The sequence below is a fragment of the Rhinichthys klamathensis genome, unplaced genomic scaffold (genome assembly GCF_029890125.1).
Source record: "Rhinichthys klamathensis goyatoka isolate OS25496 unplaced genomic scaffold, OSU_Roscu_1.1 h1tg000137l_1, whole genome shotgun sequence".
In the NCBI taxonomy this organism is placed as follows: Eukaryota; Metazoa; Chordata; class Actinopteri; order Cypriniformes; family Leuciscidae; genus Rhinichthys; species Rhinichthys klamathensis.
The window spans coordinates 867,778-889,429 of NW_026606672.1; the positions used below are offsets into that span (position 1 = coordinate 867,778).

The 21,652-nt window shown below is 37.8% G+C and overlaps 2 protein-coding genes across 7 annotated transcripts in view; both read left to right on the plus strand.

Annotated features, from left to right (window-relative positions):
* tncb (tenascin Cb) overlaps positions 1–14,119 on the plus strand; it is a 63,541-nt gene extending 49,422 nt beyond the window's left edge. For 4 of the 6 annotated variants that reach the window (XM_056257378.1, XM_056257382.1, XM_056257381.1 and 1 more), the window contains 13 exons: positions 1,302–1,577; positions 6,433–6,705; positions 7,469–7,591; positions 8,593–8,736; positions 8,971–9,090; positions 9,189–9,332; positions 10,370–10,500; positions 10,644–10,776; positions 10,891–11,042; positions 11,311–11,407; positions 11,533–11,694; positions 12,516–12,679; positions 12,827–14,119. In XM_056257378.1, coding sequence (XP_056113353.1) covers positions 1,302–1,577; positions 6,433–6,705; positions 7,469–7,591; positions 8,593–8,736; positions 8,971–9,090; positions 9,189–9,332; positions 10,370–10,500; positions 10,644–10,776; positions 10,891–11,042; positions 11,311–11,407; positions 11,533–11,694; positions 12,516–12,679; positions 12,827–12,937 — 2,030 coding nt within the window. In that variant the 3' untranslated portion in view covers positions 12,938–14,119. The remainder of the gene's footprint in view (positions 1–1,301; positions 1,578–6,432; positions 6,706–7,468; positions 7,592–8,592; positions 8,737–8,970; positions 9,091–9,188; positions 9,333–10,369; positions 10,501–10,643; positions 10,777–10,890; positions 11,043–11,310; positions 11,408–11,532; positions 11,695–12,515; positions 12,680–12,826) is intronic. The other 2 variants (XM_056257383.1, XM_056257384.1) reach the window with 2 other exon arrangements.
* Positions 14,120–18,819: 4,700 nt separating this feature from the next.
* b3galt8 (beta-1,3-galactosyltransferase 8) lies at positions 18,820–20,051 on the plus strand. Its single transcript, XM_056257328.1, has one exon. It carries the CDS (start codon positions 18,898–18,900, stop codon positions 19,915–19,917), a length of 1,020 nt encoding a protein of 339 aa, XP_056113303.1. The 5' UTR covers positions 18,820–18,897; the 3' UTR covers positions 19,918–20,051.
* Positions 20,052–21,652: the final 1,601 nt, after the last annotated feature.

Sequence of the window (21,652 nt, forward strand, 5' to 3'; positions counted from 1 at the left end):
TGAATCTGCCTGACCAACATAAACCCTTTCGCTCTCACATGAAGTACCTAATTGCATGGTTTCCTATTCAAATTACTGGATATCGCTTGTGACAATGACAAATGTGATCGCAACCTTATTGTGTAAAAAAAAATGCATGTCTTAAAGCCCATACAGTGGTGTCTATGTAAAGCCAAAAAGGGTTGTGCATGCGTCCAACAATGGCTTTATCCAAATGCCCTTGAGGTGTTTGTGGTGTGAGGATCTCACCGCAATAAAGCCATTCTTTAATTCTACCTCCTCTCATTCCCATCTGCATGCAGTGAGGACCACTCCTCAGACTTGCATGGGCCGCTTTCAGTGGAAAGAACTCTATTGAATAAGTGTGCAAAATGAAACAATTTAACCAAATTTCACTTCCCATGAATGGCGCGAGATGATCAATGAGTTGTTTTGCTGTTTGACAGCTTCATATTGTTTCATTTCCAGGTTTCAAAAGCGACAAGCGGCCCTAATGCCTGGGAAGGTCATTCACTTCTTTCCCATTGTCACCCTATTTGCACGCCACGTTTCTGCCCTCTTGAATGTTCATAGACAGGATAATGGTTAGCCCACCGTGCATCTCCTTGCTATCTGCCCCCACTTTGCCTGTGAATGCTGACAATGCACAATGATGTTCAATTATAGGTTGCACTGCACCGCGCTGCATGGCTGCCTCTCATGTTTGAAGTGTTCAGCGTACCTCTGCTCAGGCAGGCTAGGCAGGACCTTCAAAAATTAATGGCTTTTCTCAGGGCCATTAATACCAAAGCTGTCTCAGCAAACTGGTGCTTGGATGTTAATAGGTTGTTAGAGAAATGACTGCAAATTTGTTTGTTTGTCACTACAACTTTCTGAAAGTTATTACTTGTGTGTGTGTGTGTGTGTGTTTTTTTTTTCACTGCATGGTCAGATGTTCCTGTTCTGTTTGGAACAGATGGCGATGATTTTTTTAGGAGTAACAAATTAAGTGGTTTATTGTTCTTCGGCTTGCTCAAATTAAATGTATTTTTTCCCCCTTTAATTGTTAAAATTATTTGCATTGTTTTGAATAATGTGAAACATGCTGCGCTGTGGATTTTTTTAATGTCTTTTTTAGTTTTCAGGCCTTTTTGTTTTCACCTCAATAACATTTGATTCCAAGCAACAGAAATTACCATCATCTTAAAGAGAGAATGCCTTAAGAAATCAAATCTCTTTTGTTACCATTACCCATGATGCTCTTCTCCTAAATGTATGTTTTCCTGCCAAAATAATTATCTTCTGATCTGTTTGTAATCCAGATGATAAGAAGCCTCAGGTGGGAAACATCACCATCTCTAATGTGTCCTGGGACAGCTTCAGTGTGTCCTGGGAGCTGGACAGAGGAGAGGTTGAGGGCTTTCTGATTGAAGTGTCTGACCCAGATGGCTTATTTGATGGCCAGAACCACACATTATCCAGTCAGGATTTCAGCCTGGCTGTCACTGACCTCTCCCCTAGTACTTTCTACAGGGTCACACTGTATGGGCTGTACAAGGGAGATCTCTTAGATCCTGTCTTTGCTGAAGCCATCACAGGTATCATTACTTGCCATGTCATGGACCAGCTTGGTTGTCTTTTGGCATCTTTTTTTTTTTTAGATCAAATGCTGTGCCTCAAGCAGCAATACAGACTAACCTCTTGTCTCTTTTAATTTGCTATTTTTTTTCCACATCACATGTTGAATTGATTCTAACATGTTTTTTTTAAACCGCCTTTTTTGTATCCTTCTTAGTGTTTTCATCTCTCCATCTATCATCTATCATCTCCATAAAAAACTAGTATTCATTTTATTTTCCACTATTAATATAGAAGGTTGAGTAAATATTGGGCACTGTCAACTAAATAACATAAATATAATGCAGCCTCATCAAAAATTCTTGTTTGAAAATGCCTACTTCCCTACCACACTACCGTTCAAAAGTTTGGAGTCAGTACTTTTTTTTAAAAGAAATTGTATTCGACAAGGATGCAATTGATCAAAAGTGACAGTAAAGATATTTATAATGTTACATATTAAATCATTTTTATTGTTACATTTTAAATGATTGCTGTTCTTTTGCACTGTCTAGTCATTAAAGCTCCGGTCCATAACTTTTTTGGGTTAAAAATTATCCAAAATAATTTTTGAGCAAGTACATAACCAGCCAGTGTTCAAAACTCTCTGCTTGCCTTAGCTCGATTCCAAACGGTAAGCTTGTAATAATGTTTTTAATTCCAGTGGTACTGGTGGATTTCCACGGGAGATTCGAGCATGTCTTTGTGTCATTACGTCACATCTGTACACATAAAGAAGGAGTCTCGGCTAGTAGGCTATATTGTGTGTGAGGATGTTGGAGGTGGAGATTTATAGCCTTTTCTCACAGCACTTGATATGATTAAACTTATCAATTTGATGGCGGATCCAGAAAGGTTCAAACGACAATCACCAGTGACAACAGATTCACCCGCTGTAAAATGCAAAAGACTTTGGACTGAGAGTTTTGAAAAAGAGACTGCAACCAGCCCATGCGAAAAAAACAAGGATAAATATCTGAAGGGCTTTAAATGTAGTCACGCAATACTGATGTTGTTAACATTAACAATTTGAGAGCAAAGTATAATTTGCTCGGTTTGACGTGATATGATAAGCGATTGTTAGATTTAATCAGCGCGACTTACTGCAATGTTTTTTTCCCCTTAGTTGGTCAGAAGAACAAAAGTGGATGTTACTTACTTGTTCACATTTTAGGGTGAAAATTCTTATATTGGTCATACTTCCAAAAAGTAGAATCTGAGATTCTTAATGCCAGTTTCCACACCGCGCGGTGACTGACAGCTGCACACTCTCCTCAAACATTGGATTCATCCGCGCTGTGCCGTACCGTGGTACAACTCGCATAAAGTTGATAATTCCGCGAATGACTGCAATTGCAGATTTCGAACAGAAATGGGCGACAAAGAGGAAAAACTGCGGACTGCAGCTTTAAAGAATCATCACTATTTCCAGATAAAAATTAAGCAGCATAACTGTTTTCAACGTTGATAATTAGAAGAAATGTTTCTTGAGCACCATAGTAGAGACTTCTTTCAAAAACATTAAAAATTAAACATTAAAAAATCTTACTGACCCCAAATTTTTGAATGGTAGTGTAATGTAGTTGTAACCCATCTGGTTCTACTCGCACCAGGATAGCGAGATTCGAACCAGTGTCTCCGGCATGGAAGGCAGGTGCGCTAACATGGATGCTAAACACCGCAGCCTCTGACGTTAGTCGCTAGTATGCCTCTTGAGGCCAGGGGAGTGAGGTTTACTCGCACAGCTCTTACTAGCTGGCCTCCGTTACACAGCCTCATTCATTACTGATTCCAGAATAAATCCCAACATCCGAATATGCCTACTTCCCCATGTAGTATACGAAGAGCAATACATCAAATGTAATATGTCAGAATAAACAGTATTCATAAAACATATGATCCACAGGACATCATACAATATCCATAAATAACAGGGAGCAGGTGCTGATGTCATAAGTCACATGACAATACCAACATGGCTGATGTAGTCTGGATTTTATACATTACATGCATACTTGTTCAACGCTATCTCAATTCGTACGAATTTGTATGAGTGAGTAAAAGGTGGCTATTTCGTACGAATTCGTATGATCTCACTCGTACAAATTCATATGATTTGTCTAAACCGCAGTGATGGGTAGGTTTAGGGGCGGGGTCAGGGGGATTCATATGAATTGGGCAACTCGTAAAATATGTACGATTTAGCAAAAATCGTACTTATTCATACGAGTGAGGTCGTATGAATTCGTACGAATTAGCCACCTCATAAAATGCGTACGAATTGCAGTGAAATCGGGTTGGTAGAACATACTTTATTAATTCATTCTTAAATGCAGTACATACTTTGACATTATGTGATTTCAGATGCAGATAATCTCTCAAATTTGCAGAGCGCCACAAAAAGCCTATTTTAAGTCAGCTGCAGATTCTGTGAAATGTCGACACTCTTCCCGTCTCCTGAATTATGTGTTGAAGTGTGCTGACATTCAGAGCATACATGCACAGCATCATAATGCTACCCCACACATTCACGTCTGCATAATCACCAGCACAGCCTGCAGGTGCAGTAAATGACCTCTGCCTGTCTTCACTGGTACATTTGTGTTTAACAGGCAAAACAAAGTTAGACTAATGATGGCTTTTTCATTCTAATTGACTGCGGCATTCAATTCACATTGCTGGTGAGTCCATTTAAATAATTTGGTTTGTGGCATTTATATTCTACCAGCAAACCAGACAAGTTGTATTGTAACAAACATACATTTATTAGGCGCATACCAAAGTTTTGCCCCAGAAGCCCCCCTCAGAGAGTCAGCGAATAGAGCGGGTGACTAGGCTGGGGTGTACTGCCATGGAAGTGATCCTGAGGAGTTTTTGTCGCTTCTTGTGAAGGATCTTTTCAGTATGCACGCCCAGTTTTCTGACCCTGCACTACTTCTCATTCTTATGCCTCACTTTCACACATTTTCTTGGCGTTTATCAGCCAGTGGCTGCAGGGGCCACAGTTGTAGCAGTCTCTCAAGTCTGCATGCAAATAGGCAGAGGAGAAGGGGAACTGATTGGATTTCTGTTAACCTCCTCTCTATTCATGTCACATGACCCATGAACTCTTGCCTCACTCTGTCCTGAGTAATACAAGCTTTAAAAATCAGAAACATGTACAATATTTACATTTCACTCTATAGTTGGTGTGCTTATCCCTGCTGTAAGATTTAGCTGCGTCAACACAGATATCCCCCTCAGAGGTTTTAGCTGCCTGCTGTAGAATTACTGCTTCCAGACCATGTTTCTGTAGGTTAGCTGGCGCCTTTTCCACCTCCACAAACAGATGCCTCTTTGTCAGACCAGAGAGACTTAGAAGCCAGTCAGATGAAAGTGATCCTTGGAGAGCACATGTTAGTACTCTTGAAATGCCTCAAACACTGCTGACACTCTTAAACAAGTGAACAGTGCTAATGAAGAGGGACAGCTCCACGGGATTTGTCCTCGCTGGTTTTCATTTCCAACACTTTTCCACATTCAACAAATGTCTTTTCATTTTCACATCATCCAGAGCTTTAGAGGAAGAAGAGGTTCAGTCCAGTCAAGGGTCTTTTTTTCTCTCTCTTTCATGAATGTTTAGTTTAGGACAACAAGGCTCTATTAAAGCATTGTCGCTTTGGATCAATACTACATTTTTTTTTTTTTTTTGCATTTTGATTGCATTGAATGCAAAATTCAGTATAATAACTTGAATAAATTTCCATCCCATTTCCATAATTTGTGTGAAATAACATGACCATATATATCCAGAGGAGACAGTGATCAGATTATTCTAAATATAAACTATATATTTTTCTTTTAAAATTTTAATCAGAATGTTTATTCCCATCTGTATTTGTAAATAAATTATACATTAAGAGCCTGGCTGCTGGATTGTTGGATGTCTCTGGTTCTGACTTTTCTTTCCAGCCTATAAAAATTAGACTGAACAGAGTTAAAAAGTTACAATGTCAAACTAAGGACAGCCTTAACTGCATTAACATATTTAATTAGGTCAAGTTATTATAACAAGTTAACATGCTGCTACTCCTCCTTCAGATGAAGTAAAAAAAAAGAAAGACAAATCTTAATCAACTGAATTTATGGTGCTATAATCTACTTCTAAAGTAAAGGCAAGAAACATGTGTAAGGCAGTAACTGGTTCTTGGTACACGATGAAGAACAAACCACAGAATATTAAAAATGGACAAACAAAGCCATTGTTGAAAATACAATACATTGCTTATGTGGTCAAGACATCAAGACAGGCTTTAGGTTTTTAGTTTTACATATCCTTACCACAATTGCTTCTCTAGAGATGTCCCTCTCAGAATTCATATGTCAGTGGCTTTTGCCAATTAGTTCAGCTAAAAACGAGATGAAAAATGTGTTTCCAGGATGAGCCCTTCTGTCAATATGATTATTATGGATATGTCATTGTCCTGGAACAGCTCTGTCTTGAACTCTGCATGACTGCTATTATATGACGATACAATTATGATGGTGGAACCTAATATAATGGTGGAAAATTCATCAATGTCAATTTTTTTTCTACTAACCAACAGATCTCATTCCATATTCTAATCAAAATATGTAAATTAAATTTACTGGCTCACTGATTTCAGCATCACCTGCCATAGATATAGAAGCAACTGATAGATGACAGAACAATTGGCTATTTTCATGCATGACTAACATTATCGCTGAATTGTCTCTAACAAACACCACAAAGACCTGCATGTACACTTCTTGGTCATTTAACATATTTTAACAGAGTTTACAGAGGAAGAACAACTTTATTATTTTATCAAACAGAAGCTGAACCTGAAGTGGAGCACCTTTTGGTCTCGGACATCACACCGCACAGCTTTAAACTGACATGGACAGCACCGGAGGGCGTCTTTGATACATTCACCCTCAAAGTCGTCGATTCTAATGGACTGGGCCAACCCCAACAGATTAGTGTATCTGGAGACCAGCGAACAGGAGAAGTGACAGGTCTCAATGAAGATATGGAGTATGAAATTGAGCTCTCTGGGATCATTTTGGGACGGAAATTCCAGCCCATTTTGGCTGTAGCTCGAACAGGTATTGGATTTTTAAGAGACGCTGGTCTCCACTAACTCTTTTTCTTTCTTTTCTTCTGTTCTGTTTACTAGTAGATTGGTTTGGTCAAAACATTATAACATGAAAATGGAAACTTGCAAACACAAGTCTTTCAATATCCCATATTTAACAAAATTATATCACTCATTATTTTCTCATTGTGTCTACATAGCTCAAGTGACATTCATTAATGACACATTCATCCAAGTCTTCTCTCATTCATCACCAGTCTTACTTTGTCTCTCTCTATTTGCTAAGTGATCTAGGGTTTTATTTACAGAGCAAGACTATGCACTATTTTGTGCATTTTCCTTTTTTTTATGCCTGTCTCTGGCAATCTTCCTTTATACTAGCGAGCTTCATTTTCCACTTGTGTCTGATGTTGGCTTGTCACACGTGTCTCTGTACTGGGGGCAAGTTAATCTTCTTGCATCTGTCACGCGAGATTCTGAGGTCCATCGTTGAGAAATAGCTTTAAGGCCAGGGCCTTTATCTGTAGCCGCACAGTTGGTTGTCCTCATGTCCTGAATGTTTACTTTCATGCATCTATTTGTTCAGCAGGATAAGTAGTTCAAGAAGTTTCTTCACACGCACTGCACTGTATTTGAGTTTTTTCTTACGATCTGAAATTACTTGTTTTGGGAAAAGGTTTTGTTTTTAACTCCTCTTTGTCAATTGCTAGACCACACTTTTCTTTTAACAATTCAATCTTGTTGTGCTTCTTATGTGTGTCATTTCTACCAAGGCCTAGGTACACCCAAGGGGATACGCTTTTCTGACGTGACTGATACATCGGCTACTGTTCACTGGACTATGCCCCGTACTCATGTAGACAGCTACCGGGTCACCTATGTACCCGTTCAGGGTGGTAAGTAACGTGTGGTCATTATCGATTCAGTACTGTTACTTTATAATTATTTGCATTACTATTCAAAAGTTTGGAGTTGGATCAAATACATTATTACAATTTTAAATAACTGGTCTGGTTAATATTATTTGAATATATTTTACATTTTAATTTATTTCCGTGATGGCAAAGCTGAATTTTCAGCAGCCATTACACTCCAGTCTTCAGTGTCACATGATCTTTCACAAATCATCCTAATATGCTGATTGTTGAAAACGGTAGTACTGCTTAATATTTTTGTGGAAACAGTGATACTCTTTCAGGATTCTTTGCTAAATAGAAAGTTCAAAACAGCATTTATATGAAATAGAAATATTTGCGACATTATAAATGACTGTTCCTTACTGAATAAAATTAATTTCTTAAAAAATAAATTTAAAAAAACGTACCGACCCCAAACTTTTTAACATACTTTTCGTGTACTTTTTTATGCCTTAGTACTATTTATAGCACATTTGGAGCTTTTGGTTTGGATATAAAAGCAAAGCATTATTCCTCCTTCCAAGTCACAGTTTTGACACACAGGCCATCTTCGAAAAGTGAGACTTTACCGTGTGGTTTTCTATGCATTTGGATGGCTGCCTGTTGGCAAATCATAGTATTATTTGTACTTCTTCAGTTTATGATTTGGCATAAATGATCTATTCCGTAATATATTGCACAAGTCGAGGAGGAAATTATCTTAGACTGCCTTCTTGGCATAATAAATTGATTGAATTCAAGAGATGTCCCCCTAAAGTCCCATATTGTCCTTTTAGCCTCTCAGTGTTCTGTGCAGGTTTTTAGATCAGGCCGTCTTCAGTTATGTGAATCTATCAGTGCCAAACATCAATCAAGCCAAACTGTTTTATCCATCAGCAGAGTATTATTGCATGTCACCATGCCAATCAATCACAGACAATGCTGCCCTCTAGTGACAATAGCTATTCTAGTTGATTCCAGTGTTATGTCTCCCCCTGCAGGCAGCCCTATGACACTGAGAGTAGATGGAGGAGAGTCTCAAGCCATGCTGCCTAATCTGACCCCTGGAGTGTCATACCAGGTCACTGTTATCGCTGTGAAGGGCTTGGAGGAGAGTGAACCAGGATCTGACAGGGTCACAACAGGTACGTCTCACTCTAATATTGTATTTTAAAATAATTAATAATTGATTAAATCATTTTGTAATGTTTTAGCTCCTCATATTCATAGTTAGATTAGACTGGTTTGTAGTCGACCTCTACTTAGTCTGTATCGTAAGCCTATTAGTTGTGTTTTGCTTTCCTTGTGTTAGTTATTTGTCTGGCAGAAGCCTAGTAATCAACTTTGCTTCTCTCATGCGTGTATCTGTTGGTCCTCAGCCCTGGATAAACCACACGGTCTGACAGCAGTCAACATCACCGACACCGAAGCCCTGCTGCTGTGGCAGCCGTCCATCGCTACTGTGGACGGATATGTCATCACTTACAGCTCAGACAGTGGTAACTCAGTTCAGACTGTCATTCATTATTCTTGCTTCAGGCACTAGACTAAAACAATAGAGCAGTGAGTCTCAGTTGTGTGTTTTGTTCTTTGTCAGTGGCTCCAGTGATGGAAAGGGTGTCTGGGAACACTGTGGAGTTTGAGATGAGCTCCCTCACACCCGCCACCTTATACACCGTTAAAGTCTACGCAGTCCGAGAGGCAGCCAAGAGTGCTGCAACCACAACAGAGTTCACCACAGGTAAGGTGAACGCTCACTCACCCGTGCACACAAACAACACAAGACATCTGTAAACTCGCAAAAAAAAAAGAAGATTGTATTGGTGTAAAGCGAAACAGATTCTGACATATCTTCCTACTGGTTCATGAGAATATTTCACCTTTTATATGGAAATGGAAATTTTTCATTCAGTAACCATTGCAATATTTGATTATTTCACTCATCAATGATAGCTTTAAAAGTAGTAATTCATATTTTTATGATGGAATTTGAAAGTCTGGGTTTGGGAAAATGAATCTATACATAATCTATATATAATGTGACCTTCATAACAAAACCCCAAAAAATAACTAAATAAAACGTTAGTTTTAATAAATATCAACCCTTCAGACATAAGTGCCCAAAATGTAAAGGTGCATTGTGTAATATTTAGGAGGATCTGTTGACAGAAATGCAATATCATATACATAACTATGTTTTCAGTGGTGTATAAAGACCTTACTTAATGAACCGTTATGTTTTTATTACCTTAGAACGAGCCATTTCTATCTGTATAACCGCGGGTCCCCTTACATGTTAAGTCGCCATTTTGCGCCGACATGTTTCTACGGTAGCCCTGAACGGACAAATGTGTTTCGTCACTATGTTGTTCTTCGTGCAAAGAAGCTAGCCAAAGTCAGCTAATAAAACACTGACACAATGATGAACAAGTAACAATAATATTCGCAATAACATATAGTTTTACTGAATAATTAAGTAAACCTAATTTCTTAATTTATCTTTGTAAAGAAACCTCATTGCTTAACTAGCTACTCTCTGCTGTCTCAGACGAAGACATCTCTTCCTGTCGGCCACTGTAACTTCTGTTGGTTGCAATTCTGTAACCTCACCACTAGATGCCGCTAAAAATTACACAGTGCACCTTTAAGATTCATCCACACACATTGTCAGCATCAAGAGATCATGCCATATAATCTTAATACGACAATGCCAGGGGGGTGGCAAATTATCAGTACATACTAATTTTTATTACATTAACCAAGTGCCTTCTGTCACAGATGTTGATGCCCCTCAGAATCTGGCTGCCAGTAATATTCAAACAGAGACTGCCATGTTGACATGGAAGCCACCAAGAGCAGACATCAGTGGGTATATCCTCAGCTTTGAGTCGGCTGATGGCATGGTCAAGGTGAGAGAACCGCACAAATACATTTATTGGGGGCTTAAAACTAAAGCTTGATCATTTTTCCGGTCTACAGTGATTTCTACATGGACTGTCCAATGCTTCTGTACTGATAGTTGTATGTTCTTGGTTTTCTTCTCTTGGCTCAGGAGGTTGTCCTAAGCCCCACAGCAACGTATTACAGCATGTCTCAGCTGACTGCCTCCACGGAATACACAGTCAAACTGCAGGCCATTGCTGGGCCAAAGAGAAGCAGAATCATTTCTACTGTCTTCACCACCAGTGAGCCAATACATTTATGTTACAGCTTCACTGCATGATTATGGACTCTTAGTTGTGAAGATGTTGAATAAATAAACTTGCCCTTGGTCAAACTCTTTTCTTTCTTTATCACAGTTGGAGTGCTGTACAAGCATCCTAAAGACTGCTCCCAGGCTCTGTTGAATGGAGACACAGCCTCAGGCTTGTACACTATTTATGTGCGTGGAGATGAGAGTCAGCCCCTGCAGGTCTCCTGCGATATGACCACTGATGGAGGCGGCTGGATTGTGAGTAATTCTTCCTCAAATTACATGCAGGATCGAAAAATTAGCTGTTATGATCTTAAAGAGTTTTTTCTTTAATGGGATAGTTTGCTCAAAAATGAAAACATTTACTCACCCATATGTCATACCAAATGCTCCAATGAAAGTCATGAGGGTAAATAAATGATGAAATAAATGAACTATTCATTTAAAGTCTCATCAAACACAGAGAGCAAAAACATACACTCTCATACACAAGAGTCATTGTAAATATTGTGGTACCTCCACGCAGGTGTTTGTGAGACGGCAGAGCGGTAAAGTGGAGTTTTTCAGAAACTGGAAGAACTACACTGCAGGCTTTGGTGACCTGAACGATGAATTCTGGCTGGGTATGTTTATATCTGTGCAGACATGGCAAATTGCTAATATTGCCCTAAGTATAGAAGCTCAGAGGTTTTATGATATGGTGAAATTGAGCATTTTGGACTACTGATTCCATTGGCTGTGTCTGCAGGTCTCTCTAACCTCCACAAAATCACCTCCTCTGGGCAGTATGAGCTGCGTGTGGACCTCAGAGATAAGGGAGAGTCTGCATATGCACAATATGACAAGTTTTCAGTCTCTGAACCACGCAGTCGCTACAAAGTCCATGTTGGAGGATATAGCGGCACTGCAGGTAAAGTATTTGACCTCTCTCTACTTCTCTCTATATATCTCTCTACTCTACTTATATATATATATATATATATAAAATTAATTATACATTTTTGCCTAATATGTATGTGTTTATATATATATATATATATATATATATATATATATACAGTGCTGGTCAGAATTATTTGCCCCCTTGGTAAATATGATCAAAGATGGCTGTAAAAAAAAAAATCTGCATTATTTATCCTTTTGATATTTATATAAAAAAAAAAAAATCTAACCTTTTATTGAAGTAAAAGAATTGAAAGTGGGGGGAAAATCACATTATGAAATAAATGTTTTTCTCCAAAACACATTGGGAACAATTATTTGTCCCCAGATTTAAAACAAAGCAGATTTATTTGTTTAATAATATTAATAATTTTTTTTGTCTAATATATATATATATACTACCATTCAATAAAAAAGAAATAAGTCTCTTATGCTCAACAAGGATGCATTTTTTTATTTATAATATTGTGAAGTATTAATAAAATTAAAAATATGTTTTCTATTTTAATATATTTTAAAATGTAATTTATTCCTGTGATGACAAAGCTGAATTTTCAGCAGCCATCACTCCAGTCTTCAGTGTCATATGATCCGTCAGAAATCATTCAATATGCTGATTTGGAGTTTCTCATTATTATCAAATTTGAAAAGAGGTGATGAACAGCAGTAGTGTGCATGTATGCATCTGTGTGTGTGTATACATAAATTATGCTCAAAAGTAAACATACAACTTGATCATTGCTAGTTGTTTTAAAATCTGACTGATTTTGTGATGATGCTGTTTTAAAGGTGACTCAATGACGTACCACCACAGCCGTCCATTCTCAACTTACGATCATGACAACGATATAGCTGTCACCAACTGTGCGTTGTCTTATAAGGGAGCTTTCTGGTATAAAAACTGTCATCGAGTCAATATAATGGGCCGATACGGAGACAACAGTCACAGCAAGGTACACATTTCAAATGTGCTTTCTCACTTTTCATTCAGTAGAGACAGACTGACATTTTTGTTTGAGTTCCCTGTAAGAGAATCATGTGAATATGAAAGAGATACATACTCTATGTCAAGATAATTTGAATTGTTTTTTTTTCTCCAGGGTGTAAACTGGTTCCACTGGAAGGGTCATGAGCACTCCGTCGAGTTTGCAGAGATGAAGATCAGGCCCGCCAACTTCAGGAACTTTGAGGGAAGGAGAAAGCGATCATAAACCAGTGCGCTCCGGCTCCAACCAACCTACCCTCCTCTGCTGCCCATTCTCCCCTTGTTCCTCCTGCATCATCTCATCCCCTTCATCTACCAAAGCCACTGCCAGGAGCCCAGCCTGCTCTCTACACTCTCCTACTCATGGAGAACAAGAACAAAAAAAAGTCTTCAAAGCTAAAGTCCATACACAGTCGTGTGTGTACCACTTCTGTTCAACAGTAAACCAATAGACTCATAGTGAAGTGTTTAACATTACACACTGTGCCTGTACATCATAAGCACACCAAAGACAGACACTCAGTAACACCTAGATAATACAATGGTGAAGGAGGGGAGATTTTGAGTTTGGCTTGGTGCTTTCCAGTTAAAAAAAAATATATATATTATTCTTTCTGTATATCACATACAGTTACAGTGGAGAGAGTTGAATGTTTGTGTGTGGGATTTTATTTAATGTTATTGGAGCCTCTTCCCTAGGCTGTGGTTAGCCTCAAGAATACTTTATCCTTTAACTTCTCAATTAGGGTGAGAAGTTTAATGGCACATGATAACTCAGCATTTAATATGCAGGACTGCATAACAATATCTAGTGGGGAGGCTCAGAGATCTTTTCATCTCTTTCTAGCCTGTGTGTGATAAATCCAAGTACCCATGCTCGCTCTCTCTCTCTCTCAGTCTTCTCTCTCCCACAACTCATACTCATCAGTTCTGAAGTCAAGTGGCACGTTTCTCGAACTGGTATCTTTACAGTACTGCTAAGTGTTCATTTATATGCACCTTTTGTCGTGTTTCCTGTACCCTATAACTATATTGGCATTCAGTCACAAAGCATAAGAATCTTGATTTGTTGCTTGATATCCTCTAAAAGATTTAAATGAAACAAAGGTTAAGGCAGGACCTGTGTTCAATCTTTGGATTAAGTGATACTTTGATTGCCAGTAATGGCCAGGTTTTTGAAATTATTGTAAACATAGTCTTATATGAAAGTTCTGTTTGCAGAAAGAATTAATATACAAAATAAGTCTTCGTGTTTGCCCCTACCCTGCTATCGACTAAACCACTGACCCATACAATACCTTTGTAAATTATGTCTCGTTTTGGTATTTGAATATTTTTGTTTGTTTGTTTATTAAATGGGTGTACAACAGGTGTTTCTCTTACAATAAATCAGATTTTGTTTAATAAATCACGTTTGCAACATGTGCTTATTTGAACACACAAAATTAGCCTAAAGTAACATTTACAATTTTCACATTGATTCAAAACATTTCATTCGTTTCATAAATGGAATCCATAAAGAAATAGATGCTGCTGTGTTTTTAACTTTATTCAAGTAGCCTATAAGTGCGACCACGCAATCTGATTGGCTGGCTGACCGTTTTATCATCACTGTACCAATCCGCAGCTATCTGGTAGACAGGTAAAGGCGGAAGATAATGGGGTGATGGGGGAACTACTTTTCGATGAATGGGATCGTGATAATGATAATGATATGGTTGAAATAAATAAAAAAATAGGAAAAATTATTTGTCTTTTCCCCTCCGTCGTAAAGCTATGGAGGTGAACTTCAACATTTTAAACGAGATTATATCCTACTAATGAATTTTTAAGATTGAAATTTAATTTTGAGGTGAATAATTGTGTTTTTTGTGAAACAAATATTGAGAATTTAGAGCATGTCTTCTTTGATTGTGATATGGTGCAACCCTTTTGGAGTGAGGTGCAGAATTGGTTAAGGTCTAGGAGGGTGATTAGGTTTGGAGTTTGTCTGGAAAACAAAGATTGTGATTTTGTTATTAATTTCTTGTTATGTTTTGGAAAGTTTTTCATTCACAAATGCAGATGGTTTAAATCTAAACCTAACTTTAATCACTGGATGAATGAGGTTAAACTCTTGTGCAAATCTTTAAAATTAGTTAAAAATCAGAAAGCCCTTAAATTGATTTCTCTTTTGGATACGTTTAAATTAATTTAAAAGTCCCTTTTATTTATTTTTTATTTATTTTTCATTTTATTTATTTTTGTATTGCTTATTATTTAATTATTTATTTGTTCTATAGTTTTCTGTTCTTTGTACTAGCTATGCTCAACCTAAGGCTGAACAATTGAGGTTATTTTCAGATATTTGTTAATGTACCTTGTTTGTTTGTGTTGTTGAATAATAATAATAATAAAAATAATAATAAATAAATAAATAAATAAAAACGGAAATGTTTGCAGGGGACCCCAATAAGTGACGAACACGGCTGGGACGTGCTTATTGCTCGTGAGCTGCAGAGGGCTTGAAGTGGGGACTTTTGAGTGAGCAGGGCACTAGTGTGCCATTATGTAGCCGTTTGCAACACACTTGATGAAGGCAGGCCCGCATTAACCTGCTGTTAGGCCCTGGGGCTGAGAGGTTTTGTAGGCCCACAATAAAAAAAAAGTCTAATGATCACGTTTGTCTATACAACAAAAGCAGAAATAAGTTTCTCTCGGGGAGATATAGCCTAACGAAAACAGTATTCCATAAAAAGATCCACAACAACAGCAATGTAAAACCTCCACAGCACAGGCTATACTGGAAAGCAGTAAATAGTCTAGTTTTAGTCGACGAAATACAATAAGATTTTAGTAGACTAAATTTACAGTAGATTTAGTCGACTAAAGTCGAATGGGTTTAGTGAAATTCTAATGCATTAATTTAGAATTTCTCTAAAATTTCCAAAGCCATTATATATTCCCATAGAAAACATCTATTAACCTGTTAATTTGAATTTTTAAAGTTTGAACATGCAATACTGTACAGACACAGATTTAGCACGGTGACATAACATAATATCTTAAAATTAAATAAAAACACTTCTTCTCCTAAAGTAGAACAGTCTTTTTTTTTTCAATCAATGATTATGCAGTCTTTAACTTACATACATCATTCTTTATTCTTTCAAGCAGACAAATTTATTTGTATAATTTAAGTATAATTAATCCATATTAAAGCTATTTAAGAGCAGTGAATGCTTTTCTCTTTTTTATTTTGTTGTTTGATTAATATTAAGTGTACAGACCAGTGGCGTAGGCAGAAATTGTATTTTGGGTGGGCCAGTGAAAATGTGAGTGGGCCTATAGTTTTTCATAGAAAAAAAATGACTTCAGTAATAATTAACCTTAGAGAGTAGAAAAATTAATAGACAAACTGCAAAAACAGTTACACCTTTATATTCGGCAAATCATCATGTTCAACCAACAGAGCTTAATAAAGGCTGGACAAACCAGTGTAGACAATAACCTGTCTATTTTAGGCTAGTCAGCAGTGCAAAGACAGTTCACCCGAAAATAAAGTAAGCTAAAATAATAGCTAATATCGCAATTAGATCGGCGGGTAAACCCGCGTCAGGCTGACCGGGAGAGAGGGAGCAAGAAGCAGCCGCCACCAGCACCTGACTAGCCTTCTCCTGGGGTAATGAGTCTGAAGAACTGGGCTGTGTGGACTCGGTAGATGAAGGCAGTGGCGTGTCTTCTTCCTCAACTCTTGCTTTTTTCAAATAGCACATTAAAGAAATTTGTTTAGCCATTATTGTGGCGCCGACGCCGCTGTGAGTTTTCCTGTCGGAACCCCCAGCAACCATAGCAACCAATAACGTTCCGGAGAGAGGCTTTCTAACTTGCTTCGACAGTTCCATTTTATTCGGAAAACGAATTAAACACACACAGCAGTCAACAATAAATCAGGTATATATTAATATATTTTCTTAAATACGTTTGAATAAAAATAAACTAAAAATGTAGTTTTATCAAACTTGCCTGGGCGGGCCAGTGAGTAATGTGGGCGGGCCAGTGCCGCCCTGGCCCAATACTGGCTACGCCCCTGGTACAGACGGCATTAGGTTTATTACGCACTGTCACTTTAAGACCGAGTGCGCACATCCAATTGCACTGATGCACATCCAATATTCTCACAACTGTACATTCTGTAAAGACATAACCGACTGTGTTTACGTGAATACTCTCTAAAACGGACATTTAGACATAATGTTGTGTGTATTTGTCCATTCAGACGCGAAAGAGAGCTCAATTCAGTCTGTCTGTCTATATGTGCAGGCCAGGGCTGCACGCTTCGGGTCGGGACCGTATCGTCTCGTTTTCGTCTGTGAAAAAAAATTGTTGACGAAAATAATTACGCAAATTATTCGTCAACGAAATTAACACTGCCCGCCTGTTTGCTTGTCCTCTCCACTGTTCATCGATCGGTGCTCCGCTTAATGAGCTCGACTCACCTTCATTTGCAGGTTTAAAAAATCCTGTTAGCTTTGGAATCTTTTTGAACAATTCCTTCTCACTGTTTTCTTTCTGTCGCGATATTTTTCGTTTATTTCTTCCTCAACATTTTGATAGCTATCATCAGCCTCTGTGACTAGCATAAATTTGAATAGACTACTAGAGAAGATGACAACTGTTTCTCTACATTCTGATAGGCTGTCATATCATGCTTCCCACGTGGGTCACTTGTAAATTGGATCAATCAGCAGCCAAAAACATGAATATCAAGTGATTGACAGAAAATTCGACAAATTACAAAACAATGTGATTTTTTTTTTTTTTTTTTGGCTTATGATAGGCCCCTTGTCTTCATAGGCCCTGGGGCTTCAGCCCCAGTAAGCCCGTGCATTAATGCGGGCCTGGATGAAGGGAGCAACGAGAGACAACGCTGGGATGTTCCCATGACAACGCAGTACGGTGTCCATCAGCTGAATAGCTGTTCTTATGACAGAAATATCTTATCTATGCTGTTAACAACGGATGCAAATAAGTATGAATTTATTTTACAAAAAAAAAGCTTTTAAAATATGCGTTATATATTTGTGTGTGAGTTTCTCAACTTTAAATCTTTTCTTATGAAACTTTTCTTTATGAAAATTTAAACATAACATGCTGACAAAATATGTACAATGTAACGGATGTATACCGGTAGATTGATATCTTTCCCTCATGTTCTTTTTCTCTATCTTTTTTATTTATTAATAATTTATTTATTTTAGTTTTCAGCTCATTGTTCTTTTCTCATTTGTATTCTGATATCATTGAACATATTATTAATACATTTTGTATATTGTATACAAAGTTGTATGTCATTAACATATCATCTCTGTATGTTTTGAAAAAAAAAACAATTTTTAAAGAAATAAATTAAAATAAAATAAAGTAGACGTCCTAGCCGTGTTCGTCGCTTATTGGGGTCCCCTGGAAACATTTCTGTTGTGTTGTGAACTTTTGCAGCGCTTTTCTGTATTTGGTTGTGTTGTGAGTATTTGGAGCACACGCGTGTTGTGAAACTGATGAAGATGTTTTCTTAATTTGCATGTGTTTTTTTCAGTTGCAGCGCGTTGAGCTCTCTCGGCCACCGTACTAGGTGTCTGATGCGAGAACGTGCCTGCCCTGCACTAGACTCGCCTCGGCTGAATTCCAGGGCGAGGCACATCTCAAGTGAGGTTCTCGTAAAATCATGTTGCCAGGGTGGGCGAGGAAAATGCGCTTAGATTGGAGGAGAAAATTAGGGAGTGTTTATCGCCTGATTTGTAATTATTTGTGCGGGTTTCTTTAACATTTTAAATGAAGAAACTCAATAACTTAATCGTGAATTCAAAATCAAGCAAATGTCTGTCTTTATTCAATCATTGTTTCTCTTCTGCTAGAGTAATCTGGCAACTCCGGAAAACACTCCCCGGTGATACTGTATAGCTGCTACATGATAAATATTAACAAAAAAATAACCTTTAGAGCTAGCTGGTTTATCTTGTTAATTACGTCCAGATAAAACCGATAGAATTTTTTTTAAGTTGTTTTAGCAGCTACTTTAAAAGTGAGTCAGCAAGTTAAACTGCACATGTCAAGAAGGGTTGGTAACTTCTGCCAAACAAACCCATGTATCTTAGCCTTACGCAAAATTACCTTTCGTCAAACATTCAAGTTTTGTAACTGTCCCACATGTGTGGGACGATGAAGTTTTTATTGGGTGTTAATATGCGGAAGCGATCGCGGTTTAAACTTTTAAAATACCTAGCTGTCGCTGGATTAATAACGCTTTTAGTTATCTTTGCTTTCAACGACACATTACTTTGGCCATCTCTTCCGAAGAAGACTCCAACACCTAAAAAGCTCCATGATGTGATCTCACCGTCAACATACAGATTCATTCTGAACCAGCCAGAACTGTGTGAGAAGAAGAGTCCTTTCCTGGTTCTTATGATCCCAGTGACTCTCAAAAGCAGAGAGGCTAGGACTGCTATTAGAAGGACATGGGGCCAACATGGCTTGATTCCTGGTGTGGATATTTTGCATTTGTTTGTCGTTGGTCAGCCCGCACAAAGCGACCCAGTACTGCAGGAGCACATTGAGAGGGAGAGCAATGAATATGGTGACATTATTCAAATGGACTTTGTGGACAGCTACCATAATCTCACAATCAAGACAATGATGATTATGAACTGGATAGCCACTTACTGCCAGGGTGCCTGGTATACCATGAAGATCGATGCAGATGTCTTTCTCAATGTGCGATACCTGGTGGACTACCTGCATGGTCAAGACAAGTCCTCAAGGAAAGACTACATCACTGGATCGGTCATCTCAGATGCTGTTCCTCACAGGGACAGTTACAACAAATGGTATATCCCAGAGGATCTTTACCCAGACACCTGGTATCCTCCATACGTGTCTGGAGCTGCATATGTCTTTTCCACTGACCTGGCCAGAAAAATATTATGGGCCTCTAGATTTGTGCTGCCAATTCCACTCGAAGATGTTTATGTGGGGATGTGCCTTCAAGTCCTGGGTGTAAAACCAGTTTACGCAACACGATTTCTGGGACTTAGGAATCTTTTTGAGGTGCGCAGGCTTAGTTATGAAAGGTGCACTTTTTCCAAGCGCATTGTAGTGAATGGCTTTAATCCACAGAATCTTCTCCGCATTTGGCATGACTTTCAGAAGTCTCCATCTACATGTTGATACAGACTATTCACCTTCATCAAACTAAAATCCTAAAATTGTATTAGAAGTACACTCCATTTCTTAAACAAGCTGTGATTCAGCACTTACACATGCAAGAGAGAACAAAATACAGTTTCAAATGGCTAAGAACACTTCCATACATAAATACATAATACATAAATAAATTAATAGGACATGGAAATGGTGATGTGAAAAACACTTCCTTAGATAACAGAAACAATTACAAAAATACATTTTTTTTTCTGCCAAATGCTTGCTGTGGCATCATCCTCCAGAAAGCAAGAGTAAAAACACTGAGTAATGTGTGAAATGGGTAATTCCTGAAGATGGGAGAGTCCTCAAGAAGTGGGGATGCCTGTTGTGCTATTTTCAGGATTTTTTCTTTATAGTGTGTGAAGTAATATAAAAATCTATTTGGTCTGTTTTTAAAATGTAAAAGACAGCTGATTGGCTGTTTTATGTGCCCTTTAAAATTAGAGCGACCCTTAAAGATATATCAGCAATTTATTTTATTAATCGGATTGCAGTTGCATTTATTTAAACCATGATTTAAACTGAGTATGCTTGTGCTTCTGTCATGAAACATAATTCGTAGCAAATGTGATTTTAAAAGAGTTACCACCCATGCACTTTAAACAATAAAAATAATATTTATTATTTTGATAAAATGTGTGATTATTGTCTGTTTCCGCAAGGGAAGGCCTATTAAGCCTAAATTTTGAACTGTTTGCAAACCGCAAAGATTCTGGTGCGTAATTTATACAGACGGGGGCGCTAATTCCCTAATAATAGCGAGCGGAGGAAATGTAGTGAATATTTAGGCTAAAATAAAGACATTATTTATTGAAAGGTTGTATGCTTAACATTTATATATTTACAATCCAGATAGTTATTTGCTATATGGCCATGTTGAGTAAATTGGCCTTTTGCATTTACCGCCTATGGTACAGTTTGTGCCTGGAAATCAGCTGTTCAAACATAAACAAACCATGATTTATCCAGCAAACGCAGAACGTTGGCACAACGTACCCAACCTTCTAACAACGTTTTAACAACATGGCCAAAAGGTTGCTATAACTACGTTGTGTAGTGAAGGTTGTTGCAGCGTTGTCAGTGTTGACAGCATAGACATAATAAATACATCTATGGTTGACAGAACCAGAGCCCGTTCTTTTTTATTTTTTTGGAAACGCAGAGAGAAAAAAATGGTTGTAACTGCTTACAGCTTAACTGCTGTTTATCTTTTCCTTTGATTTGTCATTTCATTCGTTTCTTTGCTAGATTTTCTCATGTCTGCTAATGCTAGTTAATGTTAGTCCACTCCCTGTAGCCTATATAATGTTTTTTTTTCTCTCACAAATGTAGGCCTATGACTTTTTGAAGTGCAATTTGATTACCATATGCAGTTTTAATAGAGTTGAATTAGCTAACGTTTGTCATTTTTACTCTTCAAAGTGTACACTTGCAGGTGTTTACAATGAATTTACTATAGGCCCATAAATAATAATAAGGATAAACAATATTTAAAAAGTATATAATTATCTATGACTAATTAAAAATAACTACAAAACATAACATGCTAAATGGGGGATATCTATATCTAGCATAAAAAAAATTAATTGTCAGAATAGTCTCTCAGTTGCTTTGATGTGGCTTTGATGTCGCACAGCACGTTGCTACAGCCCTGTCTTACGATTCTACGTTGTTATGTTGCGGGCACGTAGACAGCGAC